At 34.2% G+C, this 23,890-nt stretch overlaps 3 protein-coding genes across 4 annotated transcripts in view; 2 read left to right on the forward strand and 1 right to left on the reverse strand.

Annotated features, from left to right (window-relative positions):
• Window positions 1-1,943, reverse strand: part of LOC108723306 (sodium/potassium/calcium exchanger 4) — a 6,531-nt gene extending 4,588 nt beyond the window's left edge. Inside the window, exons 1-4 of the mRNA XM_018448964.1 lie at window positions 1,666-1,943; window positions 936-1,160; window positions 526-713; window positions 299-446 (exon numbers count right to left, since the gene is read on the reverse strand). Coding sequence (XP_018304466.1) covers window positions 299-446; window positions 526-713; window positions 936-1,160; window positions 1,666-1,804 — 700 coding nt within the window. The 5' untranslated portion in view covers window positions 1,805-1,943. The remainder of the gene's footprint in view (window positions 1-298; window positions 447-525; window positions 714-935; window positions 1,161-1,665) is intronic.
• A 5,087-nt stretch (window positions 1,944-7,030) lies between these two features.
• On the forward strand, window positions 7,031-19,848 carry zyd (sodium/potassium/calcium exchanger zydeco). 2 transcript variants are annotated; one of them, XM_018448967.1, is made up of 8 exons: window positions 7,031-7,073; window positions 13,275-13,448; window positions 15,291-15,478; window positions 16,260-16,497; window positions 16,846-16,977; window positions 17,500-17,715; window positions 17,982-18,083; window positions 19,248-19,848. In XM_018448967.1, the coding sequence occupies exons 1-8, from the start codon at window positions 7,049-7,051 to the stop codon at window positions 19,589-19,591; spliced, it is 1,419 nt and encodes a 472-aa protein (XP_018304469.1). In that variant the 5' UTR covers window positions 7,031-7,048; the 3' UTR covers window positions 19,592-19,848. The 2 variants fall into 2 exon arrangements, with proteins under 2 accessions (XP_018304469.1, XP_018304470.1); XM_018448968.1 differs by lacking the exon at window positions 7,031-7,073 and adding an exon at window positions 7,238-7,267.
• A 2,880-nt stretch (window positions 19,849-22,728) lies between these two features.
• The window catches only part of Hk (potassium voltage-gated channel subfamily A regulatory beta subunit hyperkinetic), a 19,814-nt gene continuing 18,652 nt past the window's right edge, over window positions 22,729-23,890 (forward strand). The window contains exon 1 of the mRNA XM_018448966.1: window positions 22,729-22,824. The gene's annotated coding sequence lies outside the window, so the exon portion shown is untranslated. The remainder of the gene's footprint in view (window positions 22,825-23,890) is intronic.

Genomic DNA, 23,890 nt, shown 5'->3' on the forward strand with positions numbered 1-23,890 from the left:
TAATATTTCGAGAATATTATTTAATATTATATAATTTTAGTAAAATATTATTAAAATGTTATATTTAATATTCTAAGAATATGCCTAAAATATTATTTAATATTAAATAATATTATGCGCTTATAGGGGTGTATCTATATTTTTTATTCAAACAGAAAAACAAACTCATTTCATTTGGACCCGATTTTCTATGTAATTAGTGCGGGGTCCTTTGCAGCACAATGAACGATTGTTTTAGCAAGCGAAATAATTTCTTAGTATCTTCGAATTCGATTCGCTTTATTCATCGATACATCACCTAATATATATAGAACGTAACAAGCGACGAGGATGAGTGCCTCGTACCACTCGATACGTCCATCCCACAGAGTCAGGATTAAGAGAAGAATTGTGAAAGCATATGCTAGTGTATCGCGCGATATGGGCCACCACTCCAAGTGCAGTATCTGCGAATGTGATAATCATACGTGATAAGGAGAATCGAACGTATGAGAGAATCCCTAAATTTAATCGTGCGAACTTTACCTCGTGTGCAAATAGTGCGCAGCACGCGGGTACCGCCAGCATGTTGAACACCGCGGAACCGACGATGGTGCCAACCCCCAGGTCACCCTCTGTCACGAAGGTGCCGATGACATTGATGAACAATTCTGGACTTGAACTCGCAACCGCCATTACTGTCGCGCCAGCCACATCCTCAGTAACATCGAGCTCTGTTGTGAGATATTTCTTCGTTTTACATTCGTGCATGTTTACGAAAAAAAAGTAGTATATATAATAAACGCCTTGTATAATAAACGCAAACAACAAATACACCAAACTGCAAACGTCTTACGCTCGTCACAGCGAAACGAGAGAGAGAGGAGCCGCAGTGAGGTCATATTAAAGTCACGAGAAAACGGATGGATATTTCCGAACAATTCTCTTGTACTCACTCTCGCAAATTTTCTTAATAGAGGGAACGAAATAGTCGTCGCAGATAATGGCAAGTAATAAAAACAGATAAATAGCGATGACGAAGTGGATTATTATAAATCCTGCCTGTCTTTGCTGCCGTGTAAGACCATCAGGTGGAAACTCTTTGATCGCTGGTGGCGTGCAATTGTAACTGTCGTTTCCAGGTTGCTCGAACTCGCTCGTCTGCAGCAATCTACGTCCTTCTGAAACACGAAGGAGGACATCGTGATGTGAACAAAAATATAGAAAAAAAGATAGCAAAGATTAATCGTTTTCTTCACACGATGGCCAAAATCCCGAATAATTCTTCTTTCGTTCCGATCTCACGGACACTCAGTATAGGGTTGCCACCTTTTGACTAATGTTCCGTTGGAGATCTCATCTCTATCCTGTCGCAGATTCGATTGCCACTATTAAAATTATTACTTTCTTGTAGTGCTTTCTTTAAACAAAAATATCATCAGATCTGACCTTTCTACCGGAGATTTTTTTTTTAAATCGGAAGAAAGTTGACGCATGAACTTAAAATAATTCTTCCCTTATTTGTGTTTGAACACTTCTCGATTTATTTTACTTAATATTGCTTAAAATAAAGATCATTAAAATTTAGAGCGGTTATTCGTTCAAAAATCCGGCCGAAAACTGAAGAGGTGGCAACCGTGATATCCAGAGAAAGACGGAGAAAAATGTATTATTTTATATACTCACGCCAGTCCGCTGCATGGCCGGCATTTGTCGTACTGTCAGATAACAGTCCCATTATATTGATGTAAAAAAAGCATATAGCTGGTATAGTAATAACGAAAAGTATCCGGTATCCGACCGTCTGTCTGCGCCGCCATACCATCCTTTGTTACGTAAGAACGTGCGTAAAGTGCTGGTTCTTCTCAGATAATATGTATGAAATATACGTAAGAAACGTGACTCGATGAGGATCTGGACGCGGTGTGAGTGGCTACCTGTAGTTTATCCGGCACGTATAGTTCGACTACTCATATTTTTCGTCCATCGAAGATTTATCACGACTTATAACGATGCTGATAAGATACTGTTTAAGGCAATTGCGTTCTATACTTTCGATTAAAAGACGACAGGAAAGTTCCTGCGATTGCCTCATCGTGATTTCTACGTCTGCCTCTTCGGACATAAATCTACCAATTTATACGACGATCGTATATGATGAAAGTTTTACATTACTTTACGTTTCGGGTCAGTAATACAGCCTTGTCAATTTCTTCGATCGGGGGAGCATCCTTTTATATATATATATATATATATTATTCCTTTTAATTAGTCGCACAGCGAATATCATATAAAGTTTGACAGTGCGCGTTTATTTATAATTTATTTCAAATTTACCATATATCTCGATGATCGAAGATGATACTACGGGAACAAGTTCCGATATCTTCGAAATCAAATAAAATCGCGCACGAGTCTCAACTTATTATGGCATTTTTTCTTTTTTTTTTCTCGATTTTTTTCACGAAAAACAGTGTTGTGCGAGTCTTCTAATCATACATATCAACTCTCCTTATTTACGCGAGGCGCCGTTTTATATCGTACTATACAACAAATATTATATGTATCGAGTGATTCGAACGAATCAGAAGAAATATACATCATTTCTATTTTGCAATAAAAATCGTAATACGCACATATTCAAAGTATATTCCACGAGATCACATTTTTTGCGAAATATTTTTTATTAGGTATGTACAATACGTTTTATATCATACGTTTTATAAAACTAAAGCTGCGATACGAGAAAAACTACAGAAGAGATGTAAAATATTTTTACGAATAATAACAAATAAAATTCGTTATTAGCGAAAATGCAACGTGTCATTTAGTTTGCAGTTATTAAATTTTATCAAAACAGATTTTGTCGCGATTAAGAAAATATGGATCTTATGATGTTACTCTGTACGTACGTAATGATAATAAAATGATACTAAACCTATAATGTACAATACCTAGAACAAATGTTTACGTTATTATCGTGAATTGATATCACATGTGTATCGATATTAGTTTAGATTACGTCCAACTTTGGAAACGACCATTGATAAGATTCAAGATTGGATTCAAGATCTTGTAAGTTCAGATATAACCAGCTTCATATGAATTTTCACAAGATCTTGTGATAATTGACCTTTTTAATAATCGATAAACTTTAAAACTTTTAGCTGTTACTCAACAGGTAATATATTTTACAAGGTTTTTTGTTTTCCTTTTGCTACAATTTCCATATCTTTTTTAGCTAAACTAGTATAATTAATACCGTAAATTTTCCATTGATATCCATGGAATATTTCAGAAAAATTATGTGGAACCTAATTTTTAAAGCGTAACAATTTTATCATCTAATTGTTACAAAAAATATCCGGTAATAATGTGACGTAGAACATTCTCATATAGTTTATTAAAATTCGAAACGTGAAATTTATTAATACGATTAAATTTTATAATTTGTTAAATAAAAAAATTAATATTAAAATCGTTACACGTAATGAGCATGCAAGTCGGTCAGATAATTGTGAAAGAGCTTAATTGCGAAATGTACGAGTTTGAAGAGCCAGACATTCCAGTTAAAAATAACGCAATTAAATTATAGCTTCGCGCATGCAATGTTAATTCTAATGCAGATGCATCGATGCAGATACAGAGATACTTACGTGTTAAATCAACGCAGATTGGTGCGTCTGTATTAGGCGTCAAATTATACACGTGAGTGTATAATACCTAAGCTCTCGAGAGTTCGAGTCCTTCACACAACTAGATTTAACTTCTTAGGGAGACTCAGAGAAGCGATGCTGCTTTGTGTTTATTTATTACTAATTAAAAGTTTACCTTATTAGAATATTAGAATAATAATAAAAATTATAATATTCAATTAAGGTTCTTGTTAAAGATACCATAATGACATATTTTACAAAAGATTTTCGACATTTAAGAGATTACTTTCTTCAGTCGACATTATAACATAACATCAATGTTATAATTCACACTCAATAATATAAATGTAATATATCATGGTACAAGAATTATTCAGGGTGTCTCTTACCGTGACAATCGTTAATGGCAAATTCCAGAAATCATTTTAAAACTAAAATTCTAAATCTATCTATAAATGTCGAGGTAGTTTTTAAATGGGGATTCAAAGTTAATTAATTAAACTGAAATTCGCGCGCTCAATTATTTAAAATCTAAAGCCTCAACATTTAGAATTTGCGTCTCGAAATGATCTCAAGAACTATCATTAACGATTATCACGGTCTGAATTAATCTTGTACTACCGCAGTGAGCATACAAGATTCTAAAAATATTTTTTAAATATTTCTTTTTCGTTAATTATACATTGTACAATGCATTGTAAAAATAATATTTATTAAATGCTTATTAAACATTTATTTTACCTTAATTATTCAAATAAAAAAGTAGTAAGGATTAAATCGGACGAATGAAAGTGCAGCGTTGTTGATGATACACAAATGAAGATTTTTTCTCCTTTTTCCACTTCTTTATTCCACAAAAAATTGAATGTTTCGATTTACTTTGGAGTCCTCCTCAGCATATATATAATAGATATTCATCACCCCTTTGTGTGCAAGGGATGAATCAGACATCAAATTGACAAATTATCTGTTAAATCTTATAAATCTGTTAAAATTAACTTTATCACAATTAATGGATTAAACAAAATATGTATGATTCGATATGTGACTCACCTCAATAAACAAAGTAGCCGTTCTAAAACTTTGGATCAATTACATTGCCAATTACACTTCATCTCAAATAAATTAATAAAGTGAAAAAGATTGCAAATAAAACATGTTAACAATAGAACGTCAATCAACATAACTGAAACATTTTGTCTTACAGAAGTATCCTATCGATTGTTATGTAAATAAAAGAAGGGGAAAAAAGTATGTCATCTATATTTTAAATCGGTAAATAAATATGATGTAAACCATCCGTGTCAGACCGCAGATTAAAATCATTATTTTGCATATGAATATGAAGGAATTCCGAGATTAACCTTTTATTTAGATACCGTTCCATCAAGTATTTCGACGTTCATCATTTTTCTTTAAGTGTGGTGGGAGGACGTCTTTTTGTACTTTAATGTATCTGCTCAATTTATTTAGGCTCGTAAAGGCTAACTGTGTATTGAAACATTTGAAATAAAGAAGTAGAAAAAGGGGAAAAAGAATCTTCATTTGCGTACCATCAACAACACTGTACTCTCATTCGCCCGGTTTAATCCTTACTATTGTCTTAATTATTCATTGAAACAATAAGATAATGAAAAAATATAATTAAACATTTACTTAACGTTTTTATTTAATATGTATTCACATTAATTATTCATTTGTAACAATATGATTTGGAAAAAACATTTATTTAATATTTATTTAATATTTATTCAATTTTAATATTTACATTACATTTATAATTTAATTTATAATAATGATTTGAAAAAAAAATTATTTAATACTTATTCAAATTTAATTTGATAATTATTTTATATTAATTATTTATTTAAAATGTAAAATCAAAATATTTTTAACATTTAATCAACGTTAATTTAATATTTGTGTCGCATTAATTACTCATTGCAATAATGATTTATTTATAAGTATTTATTTAACATTTATTCAAATGGTATTGAAATTTTGAAATGATATTTTGAAGGCGAACTTAAATAAGATTCCAAAAATAATACATTTAAATAACTGTCGCACTTTACAGTAGATAACGTTTCTCAAAATATTTTTGAAAACATTATTTGCTGATTGTTAAAATAATTTTTCAAACATTAAGAAAAATTTTTTTCAAATGTTAAAGGAAACTTTTTTTCCAAGAAAAAAAGTGACTCAATCAATTGAAAAACGTTTTTCACGTTTTTAGAAATGTTTTTCATGTAGTTTTAAAAATACTTTAAAAACATTTTTGCTGATTGTTAGAAAACGTTTTTTAAACGTTAAAGAAGTGTTATTTTAAACATTAAAATAAACTTTTTCTTCTTTTATGAAAAAAAAGTAACTAAACTCATTTTTAACGTTTTTAAAAATATTTTAAAAAATGTTTTTCAAATATTTTTAAATCATTATTTGTTGACTGGAGTATGTTATCTGACATTTACGTTATTTTGCGAAATTAAAATATTGATGTTTACGTTACTTTTAGTTTGTGTCAACTGGAAGACACTTAAATCTTTTATAAAATATATACTATATGTCATTTTATATATATAGTATCTTTTATAGAGACCTTAATGAAACGTTATCATTTTTATTATTATTCTAATATTCTAATAAAATGAACATCTAATTAGTAATAAATGAACACAAAGCAGCATCGCTTGTCTAAGCTTCCCCTAAGAACTTAAATCTAGTTTGAGGACTCGAACTCGAGAGTCTTTCGAGAGCTTAGGTCATATTATACACTCACGTGTGTAATTCGCCTGGTGCAGACGCACTAAATCGCCGTGTTATCTGCATTTAACATGTAAGTATCTCTGGCATCTACATCGATACGTCTGTATTAGAATTAACATTACAGGCGCGATACTATAATTTAATTGCATTATTTTTAATACTAGTAAGTATTCTCTGATCAAATCAGAAAGGTTCGTGAATTGCAACAGTACTCAGTTGCTCTAAAATTATATGCTTCCGTATGATCATATTAATTTTCGCAATCATGAAAAGACGTATGGATTCCAAGAACAAGATATTAGTCTATTGTTACTGGAACTGTTTCATTCTACAGTAACGTTCTCGCAAATTTGCACAAACAACCTCATCCAAGCACACACGACAAAGTGCGCTTGCAAAATTATATCGAGAGAAATAAGATATATTTTCCTTCCGGTCCATCATATCGTGATTACTCGAAAGTGACGGATGCATATCGCAAATTTCGGAAGCCTCGTTGGCTTGTGGCTGGAACTTACATGCGGCACGATCCAGCAACAGGCGCTACGCGCGAGAGAAGAGCCAGAGGGAGGGGCGATTCCAACAAACGATGTCGGACTTCGGAGTAGATGTTAATGTAGTATGTGTGTGACAACGGGATTGACAACATGGATACGACAGACCTAGGAGGAGGTGTGTTCGAATCTTATTTTCGATAATATCGCACCGGAGAAGACCGCGACGTGTTGAAACAGTTTCGCACACGATGCGAGGATGGTGTTGACCCGCGCATCCGGGGGAAATCGGGAGAGAAACGACGTGGACCGACGAGATATGAAAAAAATTTAAGAGAAATAGGGAATGGGAGACGGACGGCGAACACACGGGTGCATTTCGTGTGCTTTTTCATCTCGTTTTTCCTCATCCATTTTCGCTTTTTTCCTCTTTTGGTGCTCTCCGCGCTTCGCCGCGAATGCGAGAATTGTCGCACTGTGAAAACGGGGAATGTGCGGAAATCGTAGGCTAGGATGTTCTCTGCGTCTGGATGTTCTTTGTGTCGGTCCATCCCATGATAAATAATGAGCGAGAAAACCCGTGGCTGTTTTGGTGAAGAAAGTGCTCAGTTGAAAATACGTACAAATGCAATCCCCTTATTGTATTCGCGATATTCGTGACACTGTACGAAGTCAATAATGAATATCTCAAGCATACAAACATTTTCTCATTTTGTCATTCTCTTTCATTTTCTGCATCTGTCAAATTTAACCACTTGCTTTTCTCGCTTTGTCTTTTTTCTCTTTGACTGTACGCGACACTCATCATGGTGCCTGCAGATTCTATGATTAAATCTGAAGACCTCTTTCCATTTTTGTTTCATATAATTTTTTATTTTTTCTTCATTTTACCTCTAATTCCAGCACAATATTCTAAAAAAAATATTTTTACTCTTTGCTTTCTTTTCTTTCCCCTTTTTTCTAGAATTACTAGATGACTAAATAACACTGCACTTTCATGAATAACAGATCATTGAATGCTTATGTCTCATAAATATATGTTTGTTTGTATATTAAAGAGAATTATTCATTCAAATATCATTTAGATCTACAAATCTTTGAAATTTAGAACTCAGAAATTCATTAAAGTGTAAAAGTCTCAAATGTATTTATGAAGTGTTCCATGTGAGTAGATGCAAATAATTTTTAAGTACATTTCGCTATATGTGTATGCAGATACATTTTTATTTTATTTATGGACGAAATATTGCTTGTGTATATATATTGCTTCTTGTATATTTGATTACATTATATGGCATTCTTTTGTTTATATTGTTTATGCACGAAAATAAATCACCAACTATGCATGTATTCATACAAAAATTGATTTATTACCTAATTTAAAAATTGCGGATAAATATTGACTACTTAAAAACTATGGAATAATTAATCAACTCTCATTGAGTTCTTTTATAAATCTTTTCGGGAATCTTAAAATGACGTGAGACATGTCATAGGAAGATAAATTATTTTGTGGAAGATAAATTATTCGACACGTGTGAGCTGCGCAAGTATAATAGTGTATTTTCATTCATATTAACAATTCAGCAAAATTAAAATAATTTATATTACCAATAAATGCGTTTCGAATTTAACTCGACGACCACTATCAAATGTACAATATAATTAGAGTGTTCTCTTTTTCAGCAAGATGTTAATAATCATATTCTGGTTATGTAAAATGTAAAAATAAGTTTTCAGCGAATTGTCAAAAATATTTTTATTATAAATGTATCTGTCATTTTCGAATAAATCGATCAAAATTAATTAAATTATTTAAACGTCTAAATATAGTTAAAAAGCTTATGAATTTTCTAAAAATGTTTCTTAAATATCTTTTAAACTATTCACAAAAGTTATAAGCCTATTAATGGCATATTAACATTGACAATGTAAATAGTGTAAAAATTTACCTCTACACTGTATTTTTATCAGATAAAACATTCGCTCACATTAATCTTTAAAAACAAGATTTGCAAAGTACATTAATGTATTATGTACATAATTAATATTAAAGCTACAGTCCAGCGAAAAGTTTTGAGCCGAGAACGACGGGGAGCTTTAGGCAGCTTAAAGCAACTCATTAAGCATCATCATTAAATAGAATTAATGAAAACTAATAAAAACGCTCGTTCATCGCCCATCGTCCTAACATGTTCTTTGTCATTTACTTATCTAGTATGACAATTGACCCGCAGCATCCAATTAACACATAAATCGAACAGCTCATAGTCACATTCTTTGAAAAAAAGATACTTTTTTTATTTATTTAGTGAAAAAAAAAAGATATTTACTTAAGGATGTCAATTCTTTCATATGTTCTAATATTTATTGTAAATAGGTAATATTGAGCAAACAGATCGATATTTTGAATAATTAATTATATATAAATGAGATTTATTATTTCTAACGGATATTTTTTTCATAAAAGCATATTGGAATAACTGATAATAGAAATTTTTTACGAAAGTATATTAGAAATAGAAAATTATAGATTAATTATAAATTAATTATCAGTCATTGTAATTACATGGAAATTGGTAACACTATACTCGATGTCAATCAGAGTTTTAACGCTGCTTAATTTGATTACGATAACAACAGTGATGATTAATACTTATAAGTTAATAAAAGTGTGTGTGCACCCTTTCAATCAATTTAAATGACATACGGTTCAAATAGAATTTAGACAAATATAATAAAGTCGAGTAAACTGAAGGTATGTATAAAAATACTAAATAAAAGCCGACAACTTTTTTGTCTGAAAATACTAATAATTTTAAAAGTAAGTAAAAAACATTGTTCATCTCTTATCATTCACCATTATAATTCATTTATTATCATTACGAATCTTAGGCTGTCTTCCAAAATTTACTGCCAGTACCAAAAATCTATAGTTTACATCACGTGATCTATAGATTTTCGGTACTGGCAGTAAATTTTGGAACACAGCCTTGTTATATTACGATATCGATTTAAATCGCTTCTCTTCTGCCTTTCGCAAAGTGCGACGTATTATACGAAATGCGCGACGATAATTAATGTGAACCGTTTGTTTACGTCTCCTGCGTTACGATATTGTATTTATAATGTTCTCTGTGGTCGTAATATATCTCATAAAAATGCTGAGGCCACGATCAGTGCCTTCGCGGAAAGGAAAGCGATTAATGGAAAAATCGCAAGATTAAAAGGATTTTAAAGCTACACCAAAGGCGCGAAGGGAACTCTGTTAATTGCGGGGACATCGCGCTGATTATCGACGATTCGACAGTTAACCGATTATTCGTCCATCCGTCCATCGGCCACCGTCCGCCGGCAACTTGCGCCGCGCCCTTCCGACCAAACGAATCGCCGTAGAGCCCGGGAGAGTCGTTGAGTCGTCGTGATATATCTACGTTTATACGACGTACATTAGACATGAATGGCATCTGTTCTGCCAAGTTGAATGAGAGCAATTTAACTTCTTTAGGCTGCTTAATCGGTAGGAAGTCACATCCAGTCACATAGCGATATATACCGGTAAGAGGCACCAATACGCACACGTTCGCATGATCGTCTCCTCGAGAGAAGAAGAGAAAAAAGACAGGAAAGGGCAGAAAAAAATTAAAATATTAAAAAAATATATATATATAATCTGTATATATAAATAAAAATGTTGATAACTTTTATTATCGTGCAACGCGACAGTCGCGTCGTTTCGGATAAGGCGACTTAATTAGTCGAATTAAGTGATCCAGTACAAACTTACCGCCATTATTCTGGCGATATTTAATTCATTAAAAGGATAATTTAGATCGGACACACATTGCGGTGATCCAAATGCTTGAAGTGAGTAATATTAATAATTCATAAAAAGAGCGATCACTGCAAGTGCCGTCTGAATAAATAATGCCTATATTCTCTTTTTATTGGAAAGTTTTTATTGGAATTTTTCACGATGTGTCTTAATTGCTTGTTTCATCTATCATATTTACAGAACATCATTTATCGTTGTCTCGTTTAATAACTGTTGAACGGCAGCTTTTAGTTGAAGCAGAAATTCGCGATCACAATAAGACAGGTGGTTGCGTTCGCATCAATAAAATTGGCAATTTTTCAAAATAAGGAGAGAATTCATTGGAATCTTTAATGTGCAAAAATTCGGAATTTATTTCTAAATTTCAATCCATGATTTTCGTACAAAAATTTATGTGTTACGTATCGATGTATCTCCGAATACCGATTATACGCGGAGAAAAGTCTGTCCTGACGATTTGAAGATACGTTTCAAAACAGAAAAATTTTTCAATTCTTTTTTAAATCGGCGACATGACATTCAGATGAAAACCTGACAATCAGACAGTGGAATCGATCGTACCTCCCAAAAATGGAGGGAACGTGTATCTCGCGACCCCAAGTTCGACAGTTCGGTAAACGTTCTGTGAAGTGTCGCCTTTGAGAATTCGCTCGCTAAAATTCGACGCTAACGAGCAGATCGCTCAGTACATTCGGCGCGTGTACGTGATCAATCGTACATTTTTCGCAGGCTTTTAGGGCACTTTTGTGCCACGGGCTCCGTTCGCCAAATAATTCGGCACGACACGACGGTTCCATAAAATTGAAGTAATGGCGGACGGTAACGAGACGTTTCCTACTTGGCGTATCGTTATCTTACCACCACACGATCCGATTTGGACCGTCACACCGTCGCGCTGCCGACGTCGGCCGTCCGTGTGCCCGGTGCATATGCGTGACATTTCGTGTCAGCGTTCAGCGTTTCAGCGAGAACGTTCCTATTCGGCGAGTCAACGTACGTGCTAATATACCGATTTCGTAACCACCTCCTCGATCTACCTCCTCGTTACACCACGCGCCTCTCCGTTCCCTCTTAGCGCCAGAACGAGCTGCCGGCAGACTCTAAAAAGATAATGGTTAACTTTAAGCTCTTCCCTCGGCTCTTATCGTATTAACCCATGAGCAGAGTCGTGTGATGCCGAGGAAAAAGCCTCTGCTTTACATTAAAGCAGCAAACACGTAATTGACGACGTTTTATACCGTTAATATCTCGCGAACGCGCGTGACGTAAACGCAGACGGAAGAACGCGCTCGTGGAATTACCGAAAACGCTTGGAAAATGCTCTTTTGCGTCGCGATCTATAAATGGAAACCATGCTGTGTGTCCGATTTAGTTAATACGCATTGTACCTGTACCTCGCATTATGCAATGGCAAAAAAAAATCCATTTCATCGAATACGAGTGTGTCTAGGTGCGGTACATCCGGTACATTCGGGTATTATGCGATTGCAACGAATGAGCACAAGGTGCGGCGAAAATCATACCTCGAAGTGGGAGGATCGATCACGAAAAAGTAAACAGAGAGATCGCGAAATAAAATGTTTCTCGACGGAAGCTTCATCTTCAAGCAAATTCATCTCAAATATGTAGACTTCACTAAAATAGATATTTTGTGACAATGTCATGATACAGTAAATTTTCCAGATTCAGTCCAACAGCGGTGATTTATGCGATAAGCTTAAAAATTTAAATGTCTTTTGACAGAAAACGAAAGAAAGAAACCATAAGTCTAATCTCTGTGAATTACGTCCGATGATAATGCTTGTGATGTCGATGAAGCAGGGTTGGGAAAATTACTTTTAAAAAGTAACTCGTTACCGTATAACTCGTTATTCTGGAAAAAGTAACTCGTTAGCAGTATCGTCATTTAAAAAGTATCGATTCATTACAATTTCCATTGTTATTCCATTGCTTTTTCATCGAATTCTGACGACCTTTTTTTAGACTGACATCCAATTTGTCGCTAATTGATCAATTCTTTCAAAGTGGTCAATTACACGAGATCCGTAATGGCTATGATTAATTGCAACATGATCGAACACAACACCCCCTTTTCAAACTCGTATATGTACGTTCTATACATATGTATTTCTACAAAGTAACGGTAAAAGTAACGATTATATTCATTATCGTTACCCATAAAATGTAACTGCATTATTATTATTGTTACTAATAAAAAATATAACGTCGTTACTAATTTGTTACTTAATAAGTAATAATAACGGTAACGACATTACAAATAACACATTACTTCCCAACCCTGCGATGAAGTAACTCAAGGTACTTCCGTCGTAAGGTCAATGCTCCCGTATGAAACGCAGTGCTTGTCACTCAAATTTGCTAATAAAATTTCTTCGCAATAGAAACAAGGAATGACTCAAATGAAATTATTCATTCAAGCTTTCGGCAAAAACTTTAGAGAAGATGAATGTTGCGAGAATGCTGGTGATTGCTACAATTGTATCGTATTTTGCATTTTACTCAAAAGGTAATTTACGTTTTTAGGTATAAATTGTACGCCACCGGCTATAGAAGATTTTCCACACGACTTGTTTGATGAAGAGCAAAGACAAGGCGGTGCCGTTGTCGTACACGTCATCGTGTCGCTTTATTTATTTATCGCTTTAGCAGTAGTATGCGATAAATTCTTCGTACCTGCTGTAGAAAAAATATGTCACGGTAAGGGTTGCATTTATATCTCTTTCGCTAACTTTCTATGCTTGCATGTGTATCAAAGACTAAAGGGTTTAGCTTTGCTTCTGCGAAACTATGAAATTTGCAAAATGACATAAAGAAATGCCATAAAAAAATAGTATAATTTAAAAATTAATTGATTGATTAATTGTATTTGACTCATACAAAACATATATTAAAAACGATACACCTTTTCAATTACAGATCTGTTTGATAAGAACCAAATATAATGAAACTTAGATCAATAAAAATAAATTAAACAAGAAAAAGATTCTTATTTTTGATCAAAGCAATGCTTGATGATATTCATATGCAAAATTTATAAATATATTTTTTAGTTTTATAAACTATCGTATCGATTTGGTTTATTTCGATTTAAAACAAAATTATAAACTGAAATAGTATAACTAAAAATACAACAAATTATATTAATTTTGCTATAATAATAATCCTAATAAACATTTTAAAGCACTTTTATTTTTTGCAATCAAGCACCAAGATCTGCTTTAAAATCGAAAATAAGAATCTGTCTCTTATTTAATTTATTCTTATCGATCTAAATTTCGTTTATATTTGGTTCTTATCGAACAAATCTGTAATGAAAAAGTCAAATCAAATCAGCGCGCAGTCATAAGACTGAAAAATGTTGCAAATTTGCATACGAATATTATCAAACACTAAGATCGAAAATAGAAATCTTTCTCTTATGTAATAAGAATTGAGGTTTTTTCGAAAATAAAATTAAAATATCTGTACATTAATAACTAAATTTTAACAAATAAATAACGAAACTCTTCTTGGATTAATCTGGAGTCAAATTTAATAAAGTTTTATTTTATCATTTAATTACCAAGATTAATACTGAATAAAACTTCGCGCGCTATATTTTTTGACATTAATTACCTTGATTAAGTTTTAAAAGTTTAATTTTGTTAATTTTGCTAACTTTGCTAACTTTGGAACAACTTGAATATCTGTCTTATTTTAAGAACTGAGAGAGCGAAAGTATGATGTATAAAGACCGATCATTACAATAGTTTTCTGTTAGTAAATCTTTGTTTATTCTTGAGATTATAGACTCTCACTTATAAACACACTATACGTAGACAAACACGCGCGTAAAGGCATTTTATTTATTCAAAGCTGGCACAAGTGATGCCAATCGATCTTCGCAAAACAGCAAAAGAGCTAAAGTGTAAGTCGGATCAAAGCAGATTTTGACACGCTTTGCAATATCGAGCTAATTTCATGCAACCGCTTAGATACGCGAGATGCGGCTGTCGAATCGATGCCCATGCTGCAGCATATCTGCGTCACTGCGGGCGCCAGACACATCTTCAATGATTATAACAGTTCCTCATTCTGTCCTCACGACATTTCTTGAAATACGATCAGTCTGTTCTATTCTCGTTATCACAACGCTAAACGTAACCATTCGAAGTCTGAGTTCAATTTGCGCAAATAGGAATGTCGTGTTTGTTAAGTGTCAAGAGAGGATCAGATGATGATAGTCATATTGCTCGCTAAATGTACGATCAGCATACTTTAAAAAATATATGTCTAACGCATTTCTTACATTTGAATTTTACAATTTATTTGCTGTTAACCGGAATTTTTTTAGCGAAAAGAAAATTTCTTGAATTTTTATAGAGATACACAGAGTTTATGTAACAATATGCGAATTTTTTCTTTATTCTTTTTTGGACTAGTTGCGTATTCGAGGTAATGAATATTTTACCCCGAGAATATTCGGTGATTCACACTTTGCATGCAAAATATGTGTGTAGAAAATTATAAAGGTAAATCAAGACTGACGTTGCATTTCAGCACTCTCGATGTCAAAAGACGTAGCCGGTGCGACGTTTATGGCGGCGGCGACGTCGGCCCCAGAATTATTCGTGAATGCCATCGGAACATTCATCACGGAAGGTGACATTGGCGTCGGGACGATAGTAGGTTCCGCAGTATTCAACATCCTGGCTGTCCCAGCTTGCTGCGGCATCGGTGCGGGAATGGTAAGTTGCCAAGTGTGTCCTATAGTTTTGAGAAATCTAATAGATACGAAAAGAATGAAAGAAATTTAGTTATATTTCAAAAAATTTACAATATTACATGTGACGTTTAAAAGACACAGTAATGTTTCGCGCCAAATACACGTAGCTCGAAATTAAAATATACGACTAGGATACTTTTTGCGGAAATAAATGCAAGTTTAATAAATATATGTATATATTTTTAAAATTTTATTATTGTACATGAATAAATATATTTTGGTATTCATTTATATTACGATATTTTCAATTTCAGATAAAAGTAATAAGTCATCTATTTATAATTACGTAATTAAACTTGAAGATGATAGTAGATTTTTCTATATTTCTTGGTAGCGTATTATTTTAGCATATTTTTTACTTTAAATAATTATGAGTAAATGAGAACAGACAGACTGTATCGAAATAGATACGTATCAAATTGATATTGATAACAGATTGATTAATAATTGATAGCGATGTGCGTCAAAAATGCATCGTGATACGTAATCAAAGTTATCAAAGGAAATACATTTATAAATATCGTATACGTAAATTATATTAACGTAAATTTCGCATGAAATTAAATAAAAAGCGAAATTATTTATTTCTAAGTGTAGCACACTCTGCATTTTTTTGTAATAATCTTGGATTTATTGTAAATTTTATGATTATAACAATATTATATATGTGTATATAAAACATTATCATTGAACATTTGTGTTGTAATTTCGCACATAATAACCATCTTTCTTTTTATATATAGTTGGTGCCTTTAGATTGGTGGCCTGTCAGTAGAGATTGTCTCGCTTACGGTGTCACAGTCGCAATTTTGATATGCATTATACACGACGAGCGGGTGGAATGGTACGAAGCATTAACATTGGTGCTGTTGTACATTGTTTATATTGCTGTGATGTATTGGGATAAATCGTTCCAGCGGTGTACAAGATTTCGTACGAACGACAATCAAATATCTTCAGACGGCCCACGAGCAACAACAGGTAAGACCATAATTTCGATCTCATCTTTTTTGGATTTTTTAGTTTTAATATTAATTATCGTTATTTTTCGATTTGACTTTTATTTGTCTGAACGTTGTTTAAATTAAACTGATTTCATATCGATAGAACATTCTGTGTAGCATTTTTTAAATAAAATCTCCACTACTTTCAATCATGTTTTTGATGATTGAGTTTCAAGGATTTAACTTAAGAAAGTTTAAATCTTTATAATCATTTTAATAATAATAATACAATTTTCAAAGGAATAAAAATAAAATTTTGAATTATGATAATTTTGGACTTTTTATGTAAAATATAAAATGTATAAATAATATCTGTTTTTCACAGATTCTAGCGACATTCACTTATCAAGAACGGACAAATTACAATCTCCTGGTGATCATGTGGAACAGATAGCCACTATCGACGTGCCGCTACAAAATGGCGGGACGAAAACGCAGGAAGAGAATCCAGATCCTGGTAAGTTTGTTTGTGTTCCCTTATAAATTTTTTAATACACGACATTTATAACATGATATTCATGAACGGTTTGTTACGTAAAATACAATTTGTCGCGCAGAATTTACTATATTAGTCACGTATACAAATATTTACTTTCCTAGTCTAATCTAATCAAATCGATTTCTGATTGTCAGTGGTATTGACAATATCCTCCATGCATCTGCGACGTAATGACGGTATTTGCGAACAATATGGTAAAGCGATGTGTAATATATTTCGTGACAGCCACTTAATCGGTCAAGTACAATTAAGCACTTGTGAATGGAAATTTCTAGACAGTTAATTACTATCAAAATTAGAGATTAAGTATTCAAATTTGATAAGTCCGACTAATATATCGATTTATTTTACGTAAATGTTATGTAATTTTACAATTTTATCAGATCACAATTTTATCTTAAGATCCTTATGAAAACACTACAAACATAAATATAGACAATATATCTGTCGAATTTGAAATTCTCATAACATGTATAACAGATTACAAGTACGAGCTCTTGGTGTGGCCAGCGCATGCTGGATGGTTAAGGAAGACGACTTGGGTCACAACATGGCCCATTCATCTAGTATTCATGTGCACAATTCCCGATTGTGAGAAGCCACGATTCAAGAATTGGTTCCCCATCACGTTCTTGATGTGCATTATATGGATTGGATCACTCAGCTATGTAGTAGCGTGGATGATTACTATAATCGGTGAGTGATCATTTTAATTTGAAGCTTAAATGCAAAAAACAAATCGTCGAATATAAAAATAATTTGTGAAAGATATTTGATAAAATTTTACATAAACATGACTTTGTTGATACCAAATCGACCTATTCTACTTGAAAAAATGAATTATCTTTGGCATACCGCTCTCGCTATTTAAAGAACGATAAAAAATAATTGCAATGAAAGAATCTTTATTTTATTATGTAAAATTATTTAAAGATCGATGTAAATGCATTTCATTCTTTCAGGAGACACGCTGAAGATACCAGATTCCGTAATGGGAATCACTTTTCTCGCGGCAGGAACTAGCGTACCCGAAGCCGTATCGAGCGTAATTGTCGCGAAACAAGGTATACAGTTATTAACACATATTCTTATATTGCCGGAAATATAAAATAAATATTGCCTTTAACGGAAAGATTTTGTTAAAGTATTTAAAAATTTAGCTAGATACAGATCTGAAAAATTTGATTGGACCATCACAATTATGTGAGACTGGTTGCTAGAATGAAATTTTTTTGCAGCATTACTCATTATACTTAAGATTCTTACGTAATTATTTTGATGATCCAACAAAATTATTTTTAGATCTAGCTAGATTTTTAGACATTTTAATAAAAACGCTCTTTCCATATATAATTAATCTTGTAAGTGAATATTTACTATGACAGAAAAATTTTGATGTACATTTTTTTCATACTTGAATCTCAGCATGGTTGTATGTTTTGTAAGATGATAATAAGAAATAGCAATAACGAGAGTACATTCGAGAACTAGTACAAAATTTGAGATGTTAGTGCGATAGAAATGGGCAAAAGCTATTAGGCATCATGGAGAGGAACTCATTTTGGTTGAGCTGTAAGAGGCTGCAAATGGCACCCGGTAATTTCAAAGGTGCATACCGTGTCGAGATTCGAAAGTTCCGTTATTAAAGTTGATAGTTGTTTTCGTCTCAAGATCGCCTTAACTTTTCGTCTGCAATCTGGATCTTTCTTGTTCAGCGCAAGTTTTTTGCTTACTGTTGTAAGTTCGAAGTTTTCAAAAAATGCAAAAAAATTCAAGGTTATTTTCCAACATTTCTATTACATTGCCAAATAGTTTTTTAAATGTTAAAACCTTTATTTGATAAAAACAGAAATTTAAGCAAAAACGAGAAAAAGAATGCTTAAAAATGTATAACTTAACACTAAAGAAACTGGACTCCCGTTTTGCTTTATTTCGAAGAATTTTGAGAATGAAACTTTTGTCGAAAAAGATCCAAATTGCAGTCGGTTAGCATTAAAATAATGTCCTAATATGCCAAAATATGCTCTGTGATTGGTTTATAACATTTTAAAATTGTATAATGATGGATTTTTATAATAATATAAGATTCGATTATGAATATTAGCTACTAAATATCCGTAAAAGTTAGATAATGACGAAAAAACGGAGCATAGAGTGAAAATATTTAAACGTCACCTTCATCTTTTTTCCCCACTGTATACTTTCTACCATTCCGTTACGCTGTTCAGGACACGGCTCAATGGGCATCAGCAATTCGATAGGATCAAACACGTTCGATATACTATTGTGCCTCGGACTACCCTGGCTGATCAAGTCGTCCTTCTCGCCCACACAGCCCGGGAGGCATTACATAAGTATAAATTCCGGCGGGCTGGAGTACAGCGCGATATCATTGCTGTCGACCCTGATGTTGCTGTACATCGCGTTCGCCTCCAACAAGTTTCAGCTCGACACGAAAGTGGGCCGCGCCTGCCTGTGCATGTACGCCGTGTTCCTCATATTGGCGTCGCTGATCGAGCTCAACGTATTCTTCATGGTAAATCTCCCCACCTGCCAAAGGACGGTGAAATGATCGAGGAAACCCGGACGATGACCCGCTCGTAATGACGTACGGGCGCGGCCTCGCTCGCAATCCGCGCCGGAAACGTTCTTTCCCTCCCCCCCTCCCCTCACCTACGGACTTACCGAGAGACCCGAGCTTGAGCGAGGGGTGTTTATTTCCAGCTACACGGGACAGCTCACCGTGTGTACAGTTTTAATATCAACAATGTTATCGCCACGTTAGAACCAAGACATGTAATGCATTTTGTATTTACTTACTAAAAAAAAGTCTCTCTCTATCCCCCGCTTTCTCTTCTCTTCACTTCTATCACAATATTCAAAATTCGTACTGGGAATCCATCTTCGAATGTTATAGTCGACATCTTTTCGCTCCATGCGACACATACATCTATACAATATAAGTTTTACACATACTTATTACACACACGCGCGCGTGTGTGTGCGCGCGCGCGCGCGCCCTTTCTCTCCTTGTCTCCCTTATTCTTTCTTTTTTCACTTTTTCTTAATTTTTATTCTTATTACTAGCTCCCCTCTCTTTTCTTTTCCCCTTTTTTTCCGCTTATTTCTCTCTTAAAGTACGATCACTGTGCTTACGGCCATATTGCGTGCGCCGAAGGATAAACTTACGATTAGCCACAGTAAAGAGCCATGGATCTCATGCTACACGATCGAAAGTTCGCCTAGGGATGTAGACGCGTGCAAAATCATTACCTCTGAATAATTCGGCAACCGCAGCGAGCGATAGAGCTCGAATCGTAAAAGGGCGCTCTGCGACTGTGTCTAATTGTATATGAATGCGCGAGAAAGACTGCCGGCTCCGTTTAGCATAATCGCAGACCTCGGCATCGGTGTGTGACCGCGAGAATGTGTTTTTACGCGTGTGAAACATCACCCGATTTATCCGCCGATCGTGAATCTCATCCACTTCAACGGTACGCGGCAAACTTTCCATAAGGAATACATTTGCTGTTAATACAAATATAGCGCTGCACAAAGTCGCTCGATGAAGAAAATTTTATTCTCATTTTTTAGCTCCTTCGTATCTCCGCTGAGAATTGCCGGTAGTGTTTTACTCTGTCAAAACAGCGGAGATTCTCCCATTTCGATCACGCGCCATTTTACGCTGCGAACGTAACTGATGTATAGCAAAACGCACAGATACAGACACAGCATACATAGATACACGCAGATTATAGAGACATACAAACACACGGAAAGAATAATTTTGCTAAAGTATCTAAAAATTTAGCTCGATCTGAAAAAAATTTTGTTGGACTATCGAAATAATTATGTGGAACGCTTAAACGTTGATGATAATACTGCAAAAAGTTTTAACATTCTAGTTTGAGTGTCCTATATAATTATTTTGGTCCAAATAAAATTATTTTCAGATCTCTCGTACAGCATCATTCCAGTAATAATGCAGCAACATTGCAACATTCCAAAACATTGTAAACGTTGCAGCAATGTTGCTGCAAGCTTTTGTACTGTATGAACTGTATCTAGCTAAATTTTTAGATACTTTAAGATCGTTCTTTCTGTGTAGATGCACACAGATAGACACACGGACGTACAAAGATACAAATTGAACCGTTTGTAATCGTTTGAATCACGAAAAGAAGCGCGCGATACCTTTCTGCGATACACCTTCCCATTGCGATACACAAATCTGTGACTGTAAATGTGTCTAGATAAAACCGTAACTTAACATTTAATAAAGTACTGTAATAAGTTATTAAAATAATACACAATCAATAAATCGACACTCCTATCTTATTTCTATAAATATATATAAGTAAGGGGTGAAACTTGCTCGAGAAGAATGTATTATACTATATACGACTCTGAAAAATTACGAGAAAGCGCCTCGAATTTAGGAGAATCAGCAATGCAGAAGAAAAAAATGCGTAATTTTTAAGATATCTCTCGTTTACTCCGTGACGTGAAACTTTTGATCGATAGACCTCTGACAACATTTTAATGTCTGTTTCCACAATATACTCTCTTCTTGGAGTGAAATCTCACTCTCCAAAAGAGTTAAAATACTGCCACTATTGAAAAATTTGCACTTTTGGATAAGAATGTAAATTTTTCACTTTTTTTTTTAATAATGGTAGTATTTTAACTCTTTTAGAGTAAAATTTAGAGAGTAGATTAATTCTAATCTAGTTTAATTCATTCTTCCTTCCTTTTTAGTTCTAAAAATTAGAATTAGAATTAGAAAAAGATAAAAAGTAAGCCGAGATTAAAATTAACCTACAGAAATGGGCATATGTCAGACAACGTCTAAATCGATCGCGTTTATAAACCGATGTTTATGTCACACACATCGGAAATTATATATTTTGCATCCGTATGATTAAGGTGACACGATTTGATTTCCTATATATCTATTTTCAATGCATTACGATATTCTTACGCCTATAGAGAATCGAATGAAACATGATCCGATAATATAACGCGCTGCGATTTATTAATTATTTAAAAACAATGACAATATTATTTTTAAAATACATCGACGATAAGTTAACTTACTGAAATCCGAAACGGATTTCTAGAAATAAATACATTTCTTCGCACATCGTTATATATTCCGTAAGAGGGACAAAACTTAGATGTGTATATAGAAAACACGGGGAATAAATGAAATATAACTCCTCGGTCAATTTCGTATGGATTTTGCTTTCAGAATGTTCAGCAATTATTAAGTTTTCAAAAATTTAGATGCCAGAGAATACGTCCATAAATCTCAATCCGCTATTTTAGCTATTTAAGCCATGTAGACATTGGCGAACATGTAACTGACACCTTTCAACAGTCATGAAGACATTAATATGAGAATAAATAACGTGAAATTTATGTCACATGTGTCACCGTGCCGGCGGATCTTTCTCGCGATATATCCGCTTCGAGAGTTCGATCGATGGACAGGATGGAAAATCGAACGTGGGATGACTCAATAAAGAACGATAGTCATCCTACGGATATCGGGCACAATTTTATTTAAAGTCTACGTAGATATATACGTTTTCCCCGTTTATGCACACCGAGGGTTCCTGAAAATTCGGGGCCTTGGCACTGATTCAACAACCGAGTTTACTAGCGTCTGGCTCCTCATCTCGCGAGACCCGCAATGTATGAGAAGATACGAGTCGGTCGAGACTCGTTGGTAACGCCAACTGCATAAATTTCTTAACTTGCTCCAACTGTTCTGCGTCTGTGAAATCTGTCCGCCACTTGCAGGTACGTATATATACGATTTTGTATATTACTTCTCGAAGGGGTGAATATTATACGAGTGTCAACGCATGCTCCCAAGATAATACGCAATGTCTAGTCTAGAAGATGTCTTTATGATATCTGTTATGGGTTTTCTACAATAAGCCACTACTTAAGTTTTAAGCCGTAAGAACTTATCGTGATTCGCACGATTGAATGCGAAAAGAATAATCGACTATAATTGGTTAATTTCTTACGGCTTAAGACTTAGGTAATGACTTATTGTAGTGGTGATTAACTATGGCATATTGTAGAAAGCATGTTGTCTCAAAAAACATCTTTTAAACACATACACGTCGTCTGGATCGTCGATAATTAGAGTTTTTTATTTCTACACTAGACTGCACTAGAACTTTCTTCCTCGCTTTCGCCAAATATCAAACATATATCTATTTCATTTTAAGTTTCAAAAGCATACTAAGTTTAATTATAAAAAAATAGACCTCAGCGTCGGAATTTGTGGACGATGACAGAAATATATTAAAAGCATTGTCTCAGTCCATTCATGCTTCTTGCATCGTTTTTAATTTATTAAGTCTTATATCTTATAATTATCCTCAACGCATTGAGATCGCGTGTCAGTTAATGACGGTCGCGTGTATCGCCGTAGCAAACGGATCTTTAGGTGTGCACAGCACCGACGATCAAGCTTCGCTCGATGTTAGTTTTTCTGTCCAAAGGAAGGCTTCGCGTCTGCGAGAACATCGCTCGCGACTAAGAACGCGCGTTTCGTAAATCGGTGTTGTCTCCGTCGCGGTATGTTAGCATAGGCATATGTGCTCGTTCACTGTGAGCGTAATTTAGGGTACAAACTGCAGCGGTGGAGGAGGGGGCGGGGGTCAGTTGCGTGTCGGCGCGGCGGATCTGCAATGCGGCGTTGCCGTTGAGACCGTTGATTCACAAAACCCTTCTTCCTACGCCGATTATGCCTTCGTCTGTGTGCGTGCTCGTGTATGTACGATTGTGTCGGACGTGTTCGCGCGCGCGCGAAATGCAACGCGGGGAGGGATAGCGCTGAACGTGGTTACAC

This window comes from Mycetomoellerius zeteki, unplaced genomic scaffold (genome assembly GCF_001594055.1).
Source record: "Mycetomoellerius zeteki isolate Tzet28-1 unplaced genomic scaffold, Tzet1.0 scaffold228, whole genome shotgun sequence".
Classification (NCBI taxonomy): domain Eukaryota; kingdom Metazoa; phylum Arthropoda; class Insecta; order Hymenoptera; family Formicidae; genus Mycetomoellerius; species Mycetomoellerius zeteki.